At 42.4% G+C, this 16,868-nt stretch overlaps 1 protein-coding gene across 3 annotated transcripts in view; it reads right to left on the bottom strand.

Moving 5' to 3' along the window:
• Positions 1-16,868, bottom strand: part of cbarpb (CACN subunit beta associated regulatory protein b) — a 263,276-nt gene that overhangs the window by 198,673 nt on the left and 47,735 nt on the right. For all 3 annotated transcript variants that reach the window (XM_086004615.1, XM_086004614.1, XM_086004613.1), the window contains one exon: positions 14,773-14,918. In XM_086004615.1, the coding sequence (XP_085860741.1) occupies positions 14,773-14,918 (146 nt within the window). The remainder of the gene's footprint in view (positions 1-14,772; positions 14,919-16,868) is intronic.

Here is a 16,868-nt window from a genome sequence, read left to right as displayed (position 1 = left end):
TTGAAAAGCCACATATGCGTGAACTTGCACATGTGCAGTTGCTTTGACACCATCACTGGTGCTTCAGATCCTCCCTGCAAACTGGGTGAACTGCAGTACCCTGAAACATCACCACATTATGGATCTACTTCTGCTGGAAGGGGTTCTGCAAAATGATTCGGTTTATTGTCATCAAGAGCAGGCAGTTGGGGGAGGTTTATATAAAAAAAAGCCCCATTGTAAAAAAAAATGGAATTGAAATACTAAAACCTCTCTCAGTGTGGTCTTGAAATCTTTGCAGATTAAGTAGTGGTAAGTAGACTTTGTGTATGCCTTCTTGCCAATTTGAGAAGCCACAGAAGCATTGATGAGTTTCAGGTTTAATATTGGCTTTAGGTCATCTGACACATTCTTCATTTGGCAAGACCATAGTTTATTCTGGTAATGGTCCCAGTTCTGAATCAGTTCATGGAGATTTGATTGGCTTTCAGTTCATGAAATTGACCTAAGTTAATTCTTGTCTTCAATAACAAAAAGATAAACAGCACATGATCTCAAACATTTTCATTACTGCAGGACATACATTGATATTTCAAAGCAGAGTATACTGATAAATAACCCAAACTCTATTCCAAACAGGCTATTCTACAACAGAAATAATGCAAGTGTGTTATTTAATATAGTCAATGTTTTCAGCCAATCCAATTCAATATTTGACTGCGGTGTAATTGAACGATGAGAGGACATTCAATGGGAAAAAAGAACCAGTAACTCACTAAAGATGCAGTATATTACAGCTTCAGTTCAGGACATTGTTCAAGATCCTGATTTCAAAATGCATTTAACTTAATATTGTCTTTATATTAAGTGACAGGTGAAGCTCATCTGAGCATAGTGAGTAAATGCCGAAATGTTTTCTATTTTGGGCTGGGACGCTTCCTGCAACATGATTGAATGTCACACATGTTGTATAACAATGCCATAACATTTTTGAAGGGATATATTATGTGGCAGTAAATTTTGGTTTAGGGCTATGAAACATTAAAAAAAACTAAACCTTTAAGTGGAATAAATTATGTCATGTAATATAAATAGCTATAGCAAACACTGTCTAGATTTCTCTATACTGAATTTCAACAGATTCCGTTTCCTTAAAAAAATAAACATTTGGGGGGAATTATCAGCCGTGCGCAAAGTTTAGTGCCTGGCGTTAATTATCGCCTCCGACAGCAAATTTGGCTTTTATCGCCCCTGGAGGTGATTGGAGTGCTAAATTAGGCGGTTCACACCTGTCTTAAGGCGCAAAGGCCGAGGAGCGAGGCGCTACCTCAGAGCGCTGGTGAAGCAAGGAAGGGCAAATCAAAATGAACCTAAAAAGTGCTGCTCAGTACTCAAAACTCCTTCACACAGTGTTGAATCTCTCCAGAAGTCTCTCTCTCAGAATGCGTGGTGCAAAAATGTCACTGACAAAAAAAGGCAGGAAGCAGTCGCCTTTAAATAGCGCTCCCCCAGTCCCTTTCTGACAGCAAAACGCTCCCCTCAACCTGTTGTTGTTGGCGGCAGGCGGTAAGGCAGAGGGCGCCACTCAATACCCGGTCCGGGGTGCTACCGGGGCGTTGCGCACTCAACTGACATCACGATCTGCTGGCGCAGGAGATCGTGGCGGTAGTGTTTAGCGCCGCCGCAAAATGTCTAGTTAATTTTGCGAGCGACGCAAACATCGCTGCGCCTGGGCGCTAATTGCTTTGCGTCCTAATTGGCGCCCTCTTAAGGCGCTAACGGGAGGTGCAAACAACTGAATTTTCCCCCCTTGGTATGTTATACATATTGCTTTGATTGTGAACTGTTCTGTATTTGGACAGAGAAGCTTATTTTGGATGAAAGAGCTTTGGGAGAGGGCACATTTCACTTTAACTGCAATAAATGGCAGAAGGAACAACAGCTACAAAGTGGGATGACTCACTTTCATGATCAATTAACTCAATTAGGTATAGATTGATTATGCATGCAGTAGTATTTGTTTCGTGCCTAACTAGCTGATGGATCACGTCGGTGCCAAATGAAAAATATTAAGCACAGTGACAGGAAGAAGCTATAAGGAAGAACCTGATGTTGAAATGGTCTCACTGTTACTAGTGACACGTACTGCAGACTCCATTGACGCACATTTAAATTAAAAGATAGCTGGCGTTACTTTCTGCTTGCTACTTTGCAAATATTTGTCTTTTTAATGTATAACTATTGTCAACTCTCCCCTCGCAAAAATAAAATAGAAAAGTGAGAAGATTTAGGGTGCTGTGTTTCAAGTCGCCTAATGGTCTGATGGATAAAGTCATTGCATGGTGTATTACTGAACAATATAGACCAGCAAGATCTCGGGATCAATCTTGTGCTCTATTAGTTGAACGCCTAATTGCTCTGGTAAGTACATATCATCTGAATAAGAATAGCATGGTCTTTAAATAGAAAAAACAGAAAAAAATTGGCATACGATGCTAAAAGCTATGAAGCATCATTTCCCCCTCAAATAATGGGAATATTACTCCCTAATATGAAGGAACAGCACTATTTTCATGTAAGGTTTACTAGCTAACTTTTCAATCAATCACTCACCAAGTTTTGCATCTCCTGTGGGACAATAAGCTTCATGTGAGGCCCTCAGTAGAGCTACTGCTCCAACTATCTCTAAGCCTTCCCAGCCATGAAGTGTTGATCATCTCTAGATTCACTGGTGCACTCTCCCCTTTTCTTGCTCTCCAACATAAAGAAGCAAGAGTAATGTATTTTATTCAGCACAGCCTGAAAATGATCAAAGAAGCAAGGTAGCCAGAACGCTTTGTGCTGATGTTACCTTGCATGTACCACCAGAACAATACACTGTTGGCATGGATACCTAGACTGAAAGAAAGCAAGAAAGAATGAACAAAAGAAAGATAGAAAGAAAGAAGAATCAGAAATCTTAAAATGTCCTCAATTATAAACAACATGGATTGTATTGTTTTGTTTCCACAAATTTTATAAACATTCTTAGGTACAATCTATCATCGTTGATAGTAAAGAAAAACTGTGGTGGATCATTAAGCTTAAAAAAAATAATGAGCAGGAAAATCCTTTCAGAATAATTCGGTACTAGCTGCGGGAAAACATAGAAGTCAAAATAGGCAACTTTATTCGAAATATTTTTATTTAAGTCCAGCATTGCTAGGCCACACAAAATTTAGAGGAATCCATTTTACCAATATCCTATGTTATGAAAAATCTATTCATACCCCAAAAAGGAAAAAGTCGAAACATTCCGTTAAATTGGCCAACAATAAGTTATGGAAACAGTGATAAGGCAAATAAAAATTTAAGTAAAAGAACAACCTGAAGGCATGCCGCAAAGATACATCGTCACTAACTGAAATCTCCTATCCTCCAGCTACATCACACAAGGTGAATATTTTGAATCTGGGGCTCTGAAAAGTGACAGTGAAAAGAGCTGTGTCCTGGCAAACCGAATAACTAGGGCAGTAGACAGGGCTTTAAACTAATGAAGGGGGGGTTGGGAGGATTCAGGAAAGAGTAAATTTAAAAGCAGCTAGAGAAATGTCAAAGGCTCTAGAGCCGAGTAGAGTTTTGGATAAAAATAAGCAGAGTGGGACAGGAAGGGACAGAGAGAGTAACAAAGGTAATGAGGCATCAGTGACTAAGGTGACATCAGGGAAAAAGAGAAATAAGTCAAAGCTGAAGGCACTCTATCTGAATGTGTGAATTAATAGCGCAGATAGAAATTAATAGGTTTGATCTATTAGCCATTACGGAGACGTGGTTGCAAAGTGGCCAAGGTTGGGAACTAAATATTCCAGGATACTTAACTTTTAGAAGAGATAGGCAAAATGGAAAAGGAGGAGGGGTAGCCCTGATAATAAAGGATGGGATAAAGACAGTAGAGAGAAAGGATCTTAGCTCCGAAAATCAAGAAGTAGAATCAGTTTGGGTGGAGTTAAGAAACAGCAAGGGGCATAAAACATTGGTGGGAGTTGTTTATAGGCCCCCAAACAGTAGTTGTAAAGTAGGGCAGAGTATAAATCAGAAATTAGAGGCGCATGTAACAAGGGTAATACAGTAATCATGGAGGATTTTAATCTACAAACCAAATTTGCAGTAATAGTGTGGAGGAAGAATTCATGGAATGTATGCAAGATAGTTTTCTAGATCAGTATATTGAGGAACCAACTAGGGAACAGGCTATTTTAGATCTAGCATTGTGCAATGAGAACGGGTTAATTAATAACCTTGTAGTAAAGGGGCTTTTAGGGAAGAGTGACCATAATTTTATACTGAGTTTTAAAGTGATTTAGTTAAATCCGAAATTGGGTCATAAATCTAAACGAAGTAAACTACGTAGATATGAGGGGCGAGTTGGCTATGGTAGATTGGGAAACTACATTAAAAGGTACAATGGTAGAGAAGCAATGGCTAGCATTTAAAGAATTAATACATAATTTACAACAAACATACATTCCTTTAAGGCACAAACACCCCACAGGAAAAGTGGTCCAACCGTGGCTAACAAGAGAAATTAAAGATAGTATTAGATCAAAGGAAGAGGCTTATAATGCTGCCAAAAAGAGTAGTAAGCCTGGGGATTGGGAGGATTTTAGAATTCAGCAAAGGAGGACCAAGAAATTGATAAAGAGAGGGAAAATAGATTATGAGAGCAAACTAGCGAGAGACATAAAAACAGACTATAAAAGCTTCTATAGGTATTTAAAAAGGAAAAGATTAGCGGAAGTAAATGTGTGTCCCTTACAAGCTGAGACAGGAGAAATTATAATGGGGAATAAGGAAATGGCAGAGAAATTAAACAAATACTTTGGCTGCGATTTTGCCGGAGCTCAGAGTGCGGTTTCCAAGGCGGGTCAGCTGTTAAATTCGAAATGATTGACAGCGGGTTGGGAACACGCTGCAAACCCGCCTCCATGTAAGTTTCCAGAGTGTCGGGTCTACGATTTCAGAACAGACCCGACACCAAGTGGCGGGTGAGGCATTTAAGATAGTTAACTGCTTGTTAACTACTATTTTGCCAGCATTTTTCTATTTTCCCACATTTTAACAGGGTTCCTGTCATTCGCAGATCACGTCAGGTAAGTAGGTCGGGTTCTCTATGTCTCCCCATTGCTGTGAATAGGTGACAGCTGCAAAAGTAATACGAAAGCTACCATTTTACAGCTGGTCACTTTCCAATGTTAGAAGCATGGGCCCTCAGAACTTGGAAGACACTTTTGAGATGTATGCAGTTTGCAAGTGTTTGGAGTAAACTCTCTATCCACTGTCACCTCCTTGGAGCAAGCTCTCTCACCATTGACAGATCGCTTCTGTCATCTCAACTTCAGCTGCCATCTATTCCAGCAGCATCGGTACCCTTGATCCTCAGCATCCCACCACGATCAGTCCCAACACCAACATCACCAAGCACACCAGCATCACCAACAGCAACACCAACCTTCTCCGCAATCACCTGATGCTGCACAGGACACAGGGCAGCAGCACCCGACAACACTGCTGCCCAGGAGGCCAGCGATGGCCTCACCATGGCAATATTTACTTCACTTGACGCTGTACACCCTGGCTGCCACATGATGTGCCACGTTAACACCACCATAAAGCATTCCTACAATTACCAAGCCATTCCTTTCACACGCATCACTATTGCGGGGGATACCGTTATGTCTCACCATTCACTGCAACTCACTAAGACACTTCCAAAGGTGAGCACAGATCTGTACAATAAAGCAAAGTGTTGAAAATAAAGATTTCAATGTTTGACAACACATTAACAGAAACTTTACATGAACATTGGTGATAACACCCAACTGCCTACCCTTGTGTGTTGTTAGCTGGTATTTTGGACAAGGATGAGGGTGAGTGTGAGGGGTGGCTAGTGAGATGGGGAAGTGATAATGTAGGTAGAGAGGGATGGGTGGAGGTGCAAGGTAAGTTGGTGTGAGTAATGATGTGCAGGAATAGGGTAGAGAAGGCAGAGTGGTGGGGATGTGATGAGAGGCACAGTAGGATAAGGATGAGTGTGGCTTTGCGGTTATGTTTTGTGATCTACTGAGATCATTGAAAGGTTTGCGTCACTGCAGCCTGGTCCTCCTAATGACATCCCTGCTTGTGCCCTCCTGTGCAATGTGCAACCAGGCTGTGTTGGTCTCCTGGGGAGTTCTCTACCACCCATTGGAAGGGAAGAGAACCTCCCTGTGTGCTGTGACTCCCTCCATAAGTATATGGATGGAGTAATGGGGGAGCCTGGGTGCAGCCATGCACCTTTGTGCAGTGCTTGTCAGTGTTTGCAGCAGCACAATGCTGCAGAACACTGACAGCACAACTGTCAAAATGATTGTGGACATGGTCCCTTTAAGGAAACCGGCTGATGACGCATCATCAAATGACGTCATCAGATCCGCTTCCTAGTAATTGGCCGGGAACCTCGCAGGGTGGGCTTAACTAGCTCCGTCAACAAAACATCTTGTTGAAGGCTGGGATCGAGACAGATGCGGGGTCCCCACACTTCATGGACGTCGCCCACCCAGACCCGCCAAGGTTGGAAAAATCCAGCCCCTTGTGTCTGTCTTCACGGAAGAAGACACAAAAAAACTTCCCAGAAATAGTGAAGAACCAAGAGTCTAGCAAGAATGAGGAACTGAAAGAAATTTGTATCAGTAAAAAAAATAGTACTGGAGAAACTAATGGGACTGAAAGCCGATAAATCCACTGGACCTGATGGCCTACCTCCTAGGGTGTTGGAAGAGGTGGCTATAGAGATAGTGGATGCATTGGTTGTCATTTTCCAAAATTCCATAGGTTCTAGAATGGTTCCCGTGGATTGGAAGGTAGCAAATGTAACCCCGTGATTTAAGAAAGGAGGGAGAGAGAAAATGGGGAACTACAGACCTGTTAACCTGATATCAGTAGTAGGGAAAATGCTAGAATCTATTATTAAGGACGTGGTAGCAGGGCACCTAGAAAATAATAATAGGATTGGGCAGAGTCAACATGGATTTAAGAAAGGGAAATCATGTTTGACAAATCTGTTATTTTGAGGTTGTAACTAGCAGAATAGATAAGGGAGAACCAGTGCATGTGGTGTATTGGGATTTTCAGAAGGCATTCCATAAGGTGCCACACAAGAGGTTATTAAACAAAATTAGGACTCATGGGATTGGGGGTAATATACTGTACTAGCATGGATTGAGAATTGGTTATCGGACAGAAAACAGAGAGTAGGAATAAACGGGTATATTCATGTTGGCAGGCTGTAACTAGTGGGGTACCGCAAGGATCAGTGCTTGGGCCTCAGCTATTCACAATCTATATCAATGATTTGGATGAGGGGACCAAATATAATATATCCAAGTTTGCTGATGATACAAAGCTGGGTGGGAATGTAAGTTGTGAGGAGGATGCAAAGAGGCTTCAAGGGGATATAGACAGGCTAAGTGAGTGGGCAACAACATGGCAAATGGAATATAATGTGGAGAAATGTAAAGTTATCCACTTTGGTAGGAAAAATAGAAAAGCAGAGTATTTTTTAAATGGTGAGAGATCGGGAAATTTTGGTGTTCAGAGGGACCTGAGTATCCTTGTACACGAATCACTGAAAGTTAACATGCAGGTTCTATTTCTTATGTTCTTATACATTCCATGGGAATGAAACATCTAGCAACCACAATCCCTAACTGGTTAATATGGTCTCTCAGCGGAATATTAGATGGAGAAATGCAGGGCTATTAAGGCTTTGGCTGATACTCTAGCCAACCAAGGTGATATTTTTGATATGATTTTCTTTTTCTATGCTGGGTTTTCCACTGTGCTGAGTTGCTAGGCAACACAATGAACTAAAACGTCCATCATTATCCTAGTGAGATATAACATTTCACCAAAATTGCATTACTGTTCTTAAATCATTACATCACATCTGATCAACGAAAAGCGATCTGAAGCTTTAACAGCTGCAAAATAAGATAAAAATCCAAATCTGCTACAATGGGGTCGATATTAACCTCCACCCCCATGATGGTCGGAAGTGGGTTGGGGGGGGGTTAAAGGCTTAAATATGGGGAACGCGTCCCCAACACACCGCACACGCGCCCGCCGCCTTTTCTACGGCAGCGGATATCGGTGCATCCGAGTGTCCCACCATGGAGAGGCAAGACACTTAATTAACATATTTATATCGAGCTGCCACAGTGCCATTGGGAGACCGCTTTAGAATTCACAGTTGCTGCGTGGGATTTGAAACCCGGCAGTGAAAAGAATGCTGTAGTGCACAAGGTAAGCGCTTTATACAGCACTCTTTGTGGGCCAGAAGGAGCTGGAGTGCTCCCTCCAGCCCCTCAAGGAAGCCTTTGGCCTCTTCCCTGCCCCGATCGCTGACCTCCCCCTCTCCCCAGTGCCGGGGACCATCCCCAAGGGTCCCTGGCTGTGGCCTCGTGCTGCTGGTGTTCCCTCCCTGCCATTGGCCAGGCTGTCAATTTAGCCGGCTAATGGGTGCAAAACGGAACAAAATAATGAAAATGAGGTCCTGCCGTTAAGTTCAGCAGAGCCTTGGCGTCCCCGGCATTTCCACGCTCTTTAGAGGATTTCAGCCTCCCCGTACCCTCGCCGCCTCCCCGTAAATACCGGGTATCGGGCCAACATGTTACTGTTGCTTATATTATTTGTGGAGAATTTTGGAACATTTTGAAATGGCACAGTTTAAGTACATAAAAACTTCTGCTTATATAGCCCGTATCACTCAACTAAAACCAGCCGAGGCATTTTACAAGACATTGAGAAGTAGGAGAAAAGCTATGGGAGGTGACCAAAGATGGGGGCACCTCGTGGAGGCATCCTAGGCTGAGGTACTTAATGAGTACTTTGCATCCATCTTCACCAAAGAAGAGGATGCTGTCAAAGTCACAGAAAAGGAGGAGGAAGTAGAGAAATTGGATTGGATAAAAATAAAGAGGAGGTACTTAAAAAGTTGGCAGCACTCAAACTAGAAAAGTCACCCAGTCCAGATGGGTTGCATCCAAGGTTGTTGAGGAAAGTAAGGGTGGAGATAGCGGAGGCTCTGGCCACAATCTTCCAATCCTCCTTGGATATGGGAGCGCTGCCAGAGGACCGGATGATTGTAAATATTACACCCCTGTTCAAAAAGGGGGAAAGGAATAAACCCGGCAACTACAGGCCCGTCAGTCTCACACCGGTGGTGGGGAAACTTATAGAGACAATAATCCGAGACACAATTCATTGTCCCCTAGAAAATTATGGGTTAATAAATGACAGCCAGCATAGATTTGTTAAAGGCAAATTGTGTTTGATTAAATTGATTGAGTTCTTTGTTGAAGTAGTGAAGATATGGATGAAGGTAGTCCGATTGATGTTGTGCATATGGGCTTTCAAAAGGAGTTCAATAAAGTACCACATAATAGACATGTAGGCAAAATTGAAGCCCATGAGATTAAAGGGGTAGTGGCTGCGTGAATATGAAATTGGCTAACAGACAGAGAGTAGTAGTGAAGGGTTATTTTACAAATTGGAGGGAAGTATACAGTGGTGTTCCCTAGGAGTCAGTATTAGGACCACTGCTCTTTTTGATATATATTAATGACCTGACTTGTTTGTACAGGGCATAATTTCAAAGTTTGCAGATGACACAAAACTCGGAAATGTAGTAAGCAGTGAGGGGGATAGTAACAGACTTCAGGAGGACATAGACAGACTGGTGAAATGGGCAGACACATGGCAGATGCAATTTAACGCAGCGAGGTGTGAAGTGATGCATTTTGGTAGGAAGAATGAGGAGCAGCAATATAAACTAAATGGTAAATTTTAAAGGGGGTGTAGGTGTAATGATCAGTAACCTGTCATTCTGGAATGGTACACTAGGTGGTGCTGTATGTATATAAGAGTGGGCTACCCACGATGCACTAGGCTACCCACAAGGCAGCAGTCAAGATGGAGGCCTCTACAGATACTGTACCTAGTCCACATGTGCTCAATAAAGTGTCTAGCAAAAGCTAGCTGTTCTTAATAAAAACGACTAGTTATTAATGAACATAACAGTAGGGATAGCGAGACCTGGGGGTGTATGTACACAAATCTTTGAAGGTGGAAGGACAAGTTGAGCAAGCTATTAAAAAAGCATACAGGATCCTTGGCTTTATAAACAGAGGCACAAAAGCAAGGAAGTTATATTAAATCACTGGTTCGGCCCCAGTGTCCAATTCTGGGCAGCACACTTTAGAAAGGATTTCAAGACTTTGGAGAGGGTGCAGAAGAGATTTATTAGAATGGTACCAGGGTTGCGGGACTTCAGTTACGTGGAGAGACTAGAGAAGCTGAGGTTGTTCTCCTTAGAGCAAGAACGGTTAAAGGGAGATTTAATAGAGGTGTTCAAAATCATGAAGGGTTTTGATAGAGTAAATAAGGAGAAACTGTTTCCAGTGGCAGATGGGTCGGTAACCAGAGGACACAGATTTAAGGTGATTGGCAAAAGAACCGGAGGCGATGAGGAGAATTTTTTTATGCAGCGAGTTGTCATCTGTAATGCACTGCCTGAAAGGGTGGTGGCAGCAGATTGAATAGTAACTTTCAAAGGGAATTGGATAAATACTTGAAGGGGAAACATTTGCAGGGCTATGGGAAAAGGGCATGGGAGTGGGACTAATGAGAAAGCTCTTTAAAAAAGAGCCGGCACTGGCACAATGGGCTGAATGGCCTCCTTCTGTGCTGCATCATTCTATGAGTTTATGATTCTATGATAGCGGGGCAGGGTTTTCGGAACAGAATTCTAAAGTGCAGGGGCATGGCAGCTAAAGGTTCTGCAACCGACATAGTGGTGAAAAGGATGGGATGATGCAAAATAGACCAGAGTGTAGGGTACATGCTGAAACATAGGGATTGAGGATATTGTAACATTTGCATATTGAATTATCATTGGCCCGCAGGCATCTGTAAGGAATACCTATTATATTCACATGTGATCACATGCTGAGTTGTCATTGGCCTGCAGGCATCTGTAAGGACTACTATTGTTTTGAAGACCCAGGCTAGGGGTCCTAATGCCAGGCTTTTCCCCAATGGTGCTGTTATGAGTAAGATCAGACCTAATGCTTAATAAAAGAGTTAAACTGTAATACTCCGTTGTCCTGCAATTTATTATTTTTGTACAAAGTGTGCAAAACAAGACAGATATTACAGAGGTAGGATGAAGTTAGGCAGTGGAAGGATTGGAAAACAAAGGATAGGGATTTTGAAGTCAATGCACTGGGGACAGGGAGCCAATGGGGAGAGCACGAGCAAGGGTGGTAGATGTGTGGGACTTCCCATGGAAAGTATATGAGCAGCAGAATTCTAGATAAGTTTTAAATTTTGTAGGGTGGAGCTCAGAAAGCCAGTGAAGAGAGCCTTGAGGTGATGAAAAGGAGGGTTGACGGTTTGGGTGGCAGTTTGGATGGGGCAGAGCTGTAGGGAGGTAATGTTACACAGGTGGAAATAGGCAGTCTTAATAGTGGACCAGATGTGGGGTTTGAAGCTCAGGTCCAGATTGACCAGAACACTAAGGGGAAAAAATTGAGTTGCGCCCCTTTTAGGGTGCTAACTTGGCCGGGGTGCTACTTTTAGCACCCCACCTCCCTCTTGGGGCGCTGCGCGACCCGGAGCCCAGCTGGGCCACCGGGATCGGAGTGTCGGCAAAAGGACCCGGCACTTAAGAGAAGTGCCGGGCTCATGGAGCGCAGCTGGCACTCCGTGGGGGGGTACTCAGGAGGCCAGGGACGGCAACGGAGGCAGGTGCTGGCAGGCGCCCTGCAACAAAAATGGCCGCCTGGCACCTCACCTTTAAATAGCGCCGCCCCGGCCGCAGGTAGGCCCCCCCTGACCCCGTCAGACATAGCGTCCAACGGTAAGTCAGGGGGCACCACTGAAGATCGCGGCCCGGGCGCGAGCGGGGTGCTGTGCACGGTGATGATGTCATCGACGGCGGCGCAGCGCTGCGGGGCGCTAACGGTTACCGCCACCGCTAACCTCCCGCTGAATTTCGTGGGAGGCATTGGCGGCGCCGTGCCCGAGCGCTAGTTGCTTTGCGCCCCATTAGCTCCCTCTTAGGGCGTTAACGGGAGGCGCAATGCAATCGAATTTTTCCCCCTAAGACTATGCACAATTGGATTTGTCTGAGCAAGCAGCCTAAAAGATTAATGGGATTGGCCATAAGAGGAGCAAAGTTTCTGATGGGAGCTGAACAGAATGGGTTCAGCCTTGCCAATGTTAAACCAGAGGAAGTTTTGGCACAAATATACTTAACTTTGATGTTGAACAGGCAGCCAGACAGCATGTGGTGTGGAGGGTGGTGACTGGGGCAGAAAGTTGGTTGTCAACTATTTCTAATTTAGTCATGTTAAGTAGACCAAGGCAGAGTCATAATCCAACCCATGTTGAAAACAGACATGTGTACTTGTACTTATAGTGAAGATTTCCATTAGCCATCATGACAGAGTACATTTAATAGCCAATTCATCTTAAATTCTGCTTCTGAGATAGGACCGAGAGTCCCTAAGGTCTATCAAATCAGCATTTAGTGAAGACAAATTGTTGTGTATTGATATTAAGCAATCTGATGCAGGTTGTCAAATGCAACACTAAACAAAATAAAGATGTACAGGGATACTGGTCATATACATTTCCCACCATTTACTGTCATTAATTAAAATAATCACCCAAACTTTACATCACCTCTGGCATTAAATTAATTCCTCTATCAGTTCCAATATACCAGGATATACATCTAAAGCACTCCTTTCAGTGAATGGAAACTCCAATACAACTATAATTAAACATGGTTAACAGTTTTTTGTACAGGCAAACATCTGAGGAACATTTGGGTTTTGGAATGAAAGAGCCAACAAATGACTGGACCAGACCAACGCGGGTTGATTTTTAAAGCGTAATCTTTCATTTCTTTAAAGTGCTTGAATTTTAGAAGTGAAGGTCTTTAGCTGACTCGCCTCATATTACTTCTGGGCACTATCCTTCCTAACATTCATTAATGACATCATCTATCTTCAATGAAGACTAAGGTTAAGTGCTGAGTTTCTATTACAATTAAACAGATTTAAATTGGGAAGATTCTTGTCTATTTGGAAATTTCTGGGTTCACTTCATACATAGCGATTCAGATTTGAATGCCACATGCAGCAGTTGAGGCAGTACAGTGTCAATTTGTTTTTTTTAAAACTAACTACAGGTCCAGCAGTTTTACAAATCCAATGCTGTACAGTGAAGTGGTTAATGGGATGAAGGAATCCAATCCAAACAGAACAACTCCTTAACTGAAGTTCTAAATCAATTCCTTTAATGTCCTCACGATCAATTGAGAAAAATGTTTTGCAGCAGTTAATATAATTAATCTATTTTCTCATTTTGTATGTCACGTTTGCCAATCACAGATAGGTAGCAACATTACTGAAGATCTTGATAAGCAGCAGAAACAAATTCCATTTATATAGCGCCTTCAACATAACAAAAGTCCCAAGGTGCTTCACAGAAGCATAAGGAAAAAAGGACACAAAAACAAAGTAGTGGGAGTGACCAAAAGCTGCAATTATATTTTGTTTTTTTTATTGCTTTTGTTGTGCATATTTTGTGCTTTTTAGCACAAGGATTCATTGTCCTGAGGAACCAAGCATATTCTCTTTTTGTTTTTAATATAGTACCAGCTTGGCTCAGTTGTCTGAGCCAATAGATTGTGGGGTTCGAGTCCCACTGCAGACTTCATCACTTAATCTGGGCTGACATTCTGAATACGCAATACTGAAGGAGTGCTGCATTGTTGTGGGTGCTGCCTACTCAGGTGGATGTAACAAGAGTCTATAGCACTGTTTGAAGAGAAGAGAGTTCTCCTAGTATCTTGGCCAAAATTCCTCCCTCAGCAACACACCAAAAACAGCTTATCTGGTCATTTGTTTGTTTATTGTTTGTGGGACCTTGCTGCGCGCAATTGATTTTTTGTGTTTACCTACATCTTCACACTGACTGCAGTGCAGAAGTATACCACTGGTTGCAAATCATTTTGGGATGTCCCGAAGATATGATAAGGAACTATATAATACTTTCTTTCCCAGGTCATGGCTAACATGGTCAGTAGAGCTCTGCACAAACAGTCCCAACAATATTGGTTAACTGCAAAGTATAAGACTTCCCCTATCGCACCGGTGACATTTCTAAGTTCCACAACATCTATCGTTATGGCTTCTGTTAATGAGATTGCACAATTAATGCTGAATTATGGGCAGCTTTGTGCAGTAGACTTGTTTTCACTAGGAGCCAGATTGATACTGCCAAGACTCATTTGGATTAAGCTGTATAACAGCTGTCAGTGAAAGGAGACTTTCATCCCAACTGCTGAGGCTGGATCTGAACCCAGTACAGTGTCACAACATAATACGCCATCTAGTCAGAACAATGATATAAATGTGGATGTATAGTACAATACAATTACATACAGGGATTGTTGGCTTGCAATCCAGATATTACCTTGTTACATTAACAAATGTTTTGCTTGCAATCTTATGAGCAGACCAATACATGATATATGTACATACTCATACTAATTATTCTGAAATACAGTGCAATATAGGACACATGCAACATATTTTTATCTATTGTATGTTCTGAAGACAATGCTATTGGGCAGATATACAACTGGACTCTTCCAATCGGTTAAAGAAATGGATGTTATACCAGGATGCACGACACATGACTTACCTTGAATACCTTCGGTCAGTTTCACAGCATCTTCTGCAGATAATCAAGATACCAGAGAGCAGGACTAAAGTCCCACCAATGAAAACAGACACCAGGACAAGCAGTAGGACATAACCATCCTGGATACTTGGATCTTTGGGAATGGCCTGCAATAAAGCAAGATGTTCTAATCAATCTGTGGCAATAGCACAAGGATCATTTATTATTTTTAAGTGAGGACAGAGAGCAAGGTAAATGTACACACAACTAGATACAAATATTTAACATTGTGGCATTAGAACCGGGGATAGTCAGAAATACTCCTGTCCATTTTAGCATTACCTGTGGTAAAGAAGGAAACAAATCACCTTAAGAACAGTCAAACATCCATTCTCTCTCAAGGTGAATAGTCTACTCCTAATAATTGAATGTTGTTTTTTGAGCAACAGAAAGCTTGAATTATCCAATCATTTGAATTAAGCAACATAAGTAACACAACAAAGTGGAAATTTAGTACTTAAAAGAAACTGAATCATCAGACAATTTGAATTAAGAGGAGACTGTGCCATATAGGTTAACAATGACATTAATGGCCCAGAAATTCGGGTTGGGGGCTTCCCGCGGGTGCAAGCCCCTGACCTGCACTTACCTTGCGCGCCGGCCGTTGAGCTGTGGGCCCGCGTGGAATTCCGATCCTGGGCCTGGTCCAGCTGCCGGCGCGCAGTGTTTGTGTATCCCAGGGGCGCAGTTAGTTCGATGCGTCCCCTGGGATCACGTGGGCCATGGAGAGCCAATCGGAGCAGGGAATGCTCCATTCATAAGATTGACAGGAAGAGCTGTCAAAACTTATAAGTACTACGGCCCCAAAATAGCACTAAATCTTCAAATAAATTTTTTTTAAATCACATTTTTTAAATAAACTATAAATTACATTAAATAACTATTTTAAACAATAATTTAAATTTTTGAAAAAAATAATTTTATTTTCTAACGGGGCTAAAAATAAACTAACCTTGCTTTAAAGTATTTAAAAATAATAAACCTGTGGAAAAAATGTTTTAATTTTAATTAATTCACCACTTACCTTGTAAAAAGCAGGCCTTACGCCTGCTTTTTACATATCTAACTTCTGCAGACTTACCTTCCCGGGAAAACCTGTGAAAAAAAACCGAAGTTTGATGCGCCCGCGCAGCCTCTCCCGCGCACACATTCGACCTCTGAACCCCTTCGTTCAGGGGAGTGGAAGTGCCGGTTTCCCGCGCCTGCGCAGTGCATGCAGGAAACCGGCACTTCCATTGGGCCTACGGGTGAGTACTCTGTGCGTACTCACCCGTGGAGACCCGAATTTCTGGGCCATTATGATCAGAAAGCCTAGGTATGCAAGTACAAGGTATGCACATGGTTTTCCCTGCTGCTTTAGCCATTTCACATTTATCATTGCCATTGAAAATTTAGCTTACATAGGATATAAAGCACAGAAACAGGCCATTCGGCCCAACCAGTCCATGCCGGCATTTATGCTCCACTCGAGCCTCCTCCCATCTTTCCTCATCTAACCCTACCAGCATAACCCGCTATTCCCTTCTCCCTCATCTGCTTATCTAGCCTCCTCTTAAATGCCTATTCACCTCAACTACTCCCTGCGGTAGCAAGTTCCACATTCATAGTTGCTTTAATCTGAAAATACAAATACTATTCTTGTCTTGCCTGCTACTACTGAAAAGTGTGTTACTGGGAACTGGTGGAGAAAAAAAAAATCTTAATGGCACAATTACAGCATTGCGGAGTCTTTCTTAACATGCTGACAGAATCAGAGCATAAATAGTGCTGTGACATTTAGTTAACACGCTTGTTCCTGATGTTATGCAGTGGGTACTAGTGGCTGTACGCTGAAGTGTTTGTCTGAAATCCTGCTAAAATAAGTGTTTAATGCCTCCACTAAAATAGCAGAGCGAAAAGTTTCAGACAAATGTGTTTGTGTCTTTCCGCTAGTATCCCATAGAGTAACACCAGGGCCTTCGTGTTAAAAAAAAAGCCCAGAATATCTAAACTTCAAAATTAGTGCTAAAATAACTCTGTTGAACCAACACCTTCTTTTGCTCACCTTGGCATGTGAG

Source organism: Somniosus microcephalus, chromosome 13 (genome assembly GCF_052327205.1).
Source record: "Somniosus microcephalus isolate GS21.2 chromosome 13, FLI_Smic_1.0, whole genome shotgun sequence".
Lineage (NCBI taxonomy): Eukaryota > Metazoa > Chordata > Chondrichthyes > Squaliformes > Somniosidae > Somniosus > Somniosus microcephalus.
Note: the sequence above shows the minus strand (reverse complement) of the source record. Positions and strands in the feature narration are given on the sequence as shown.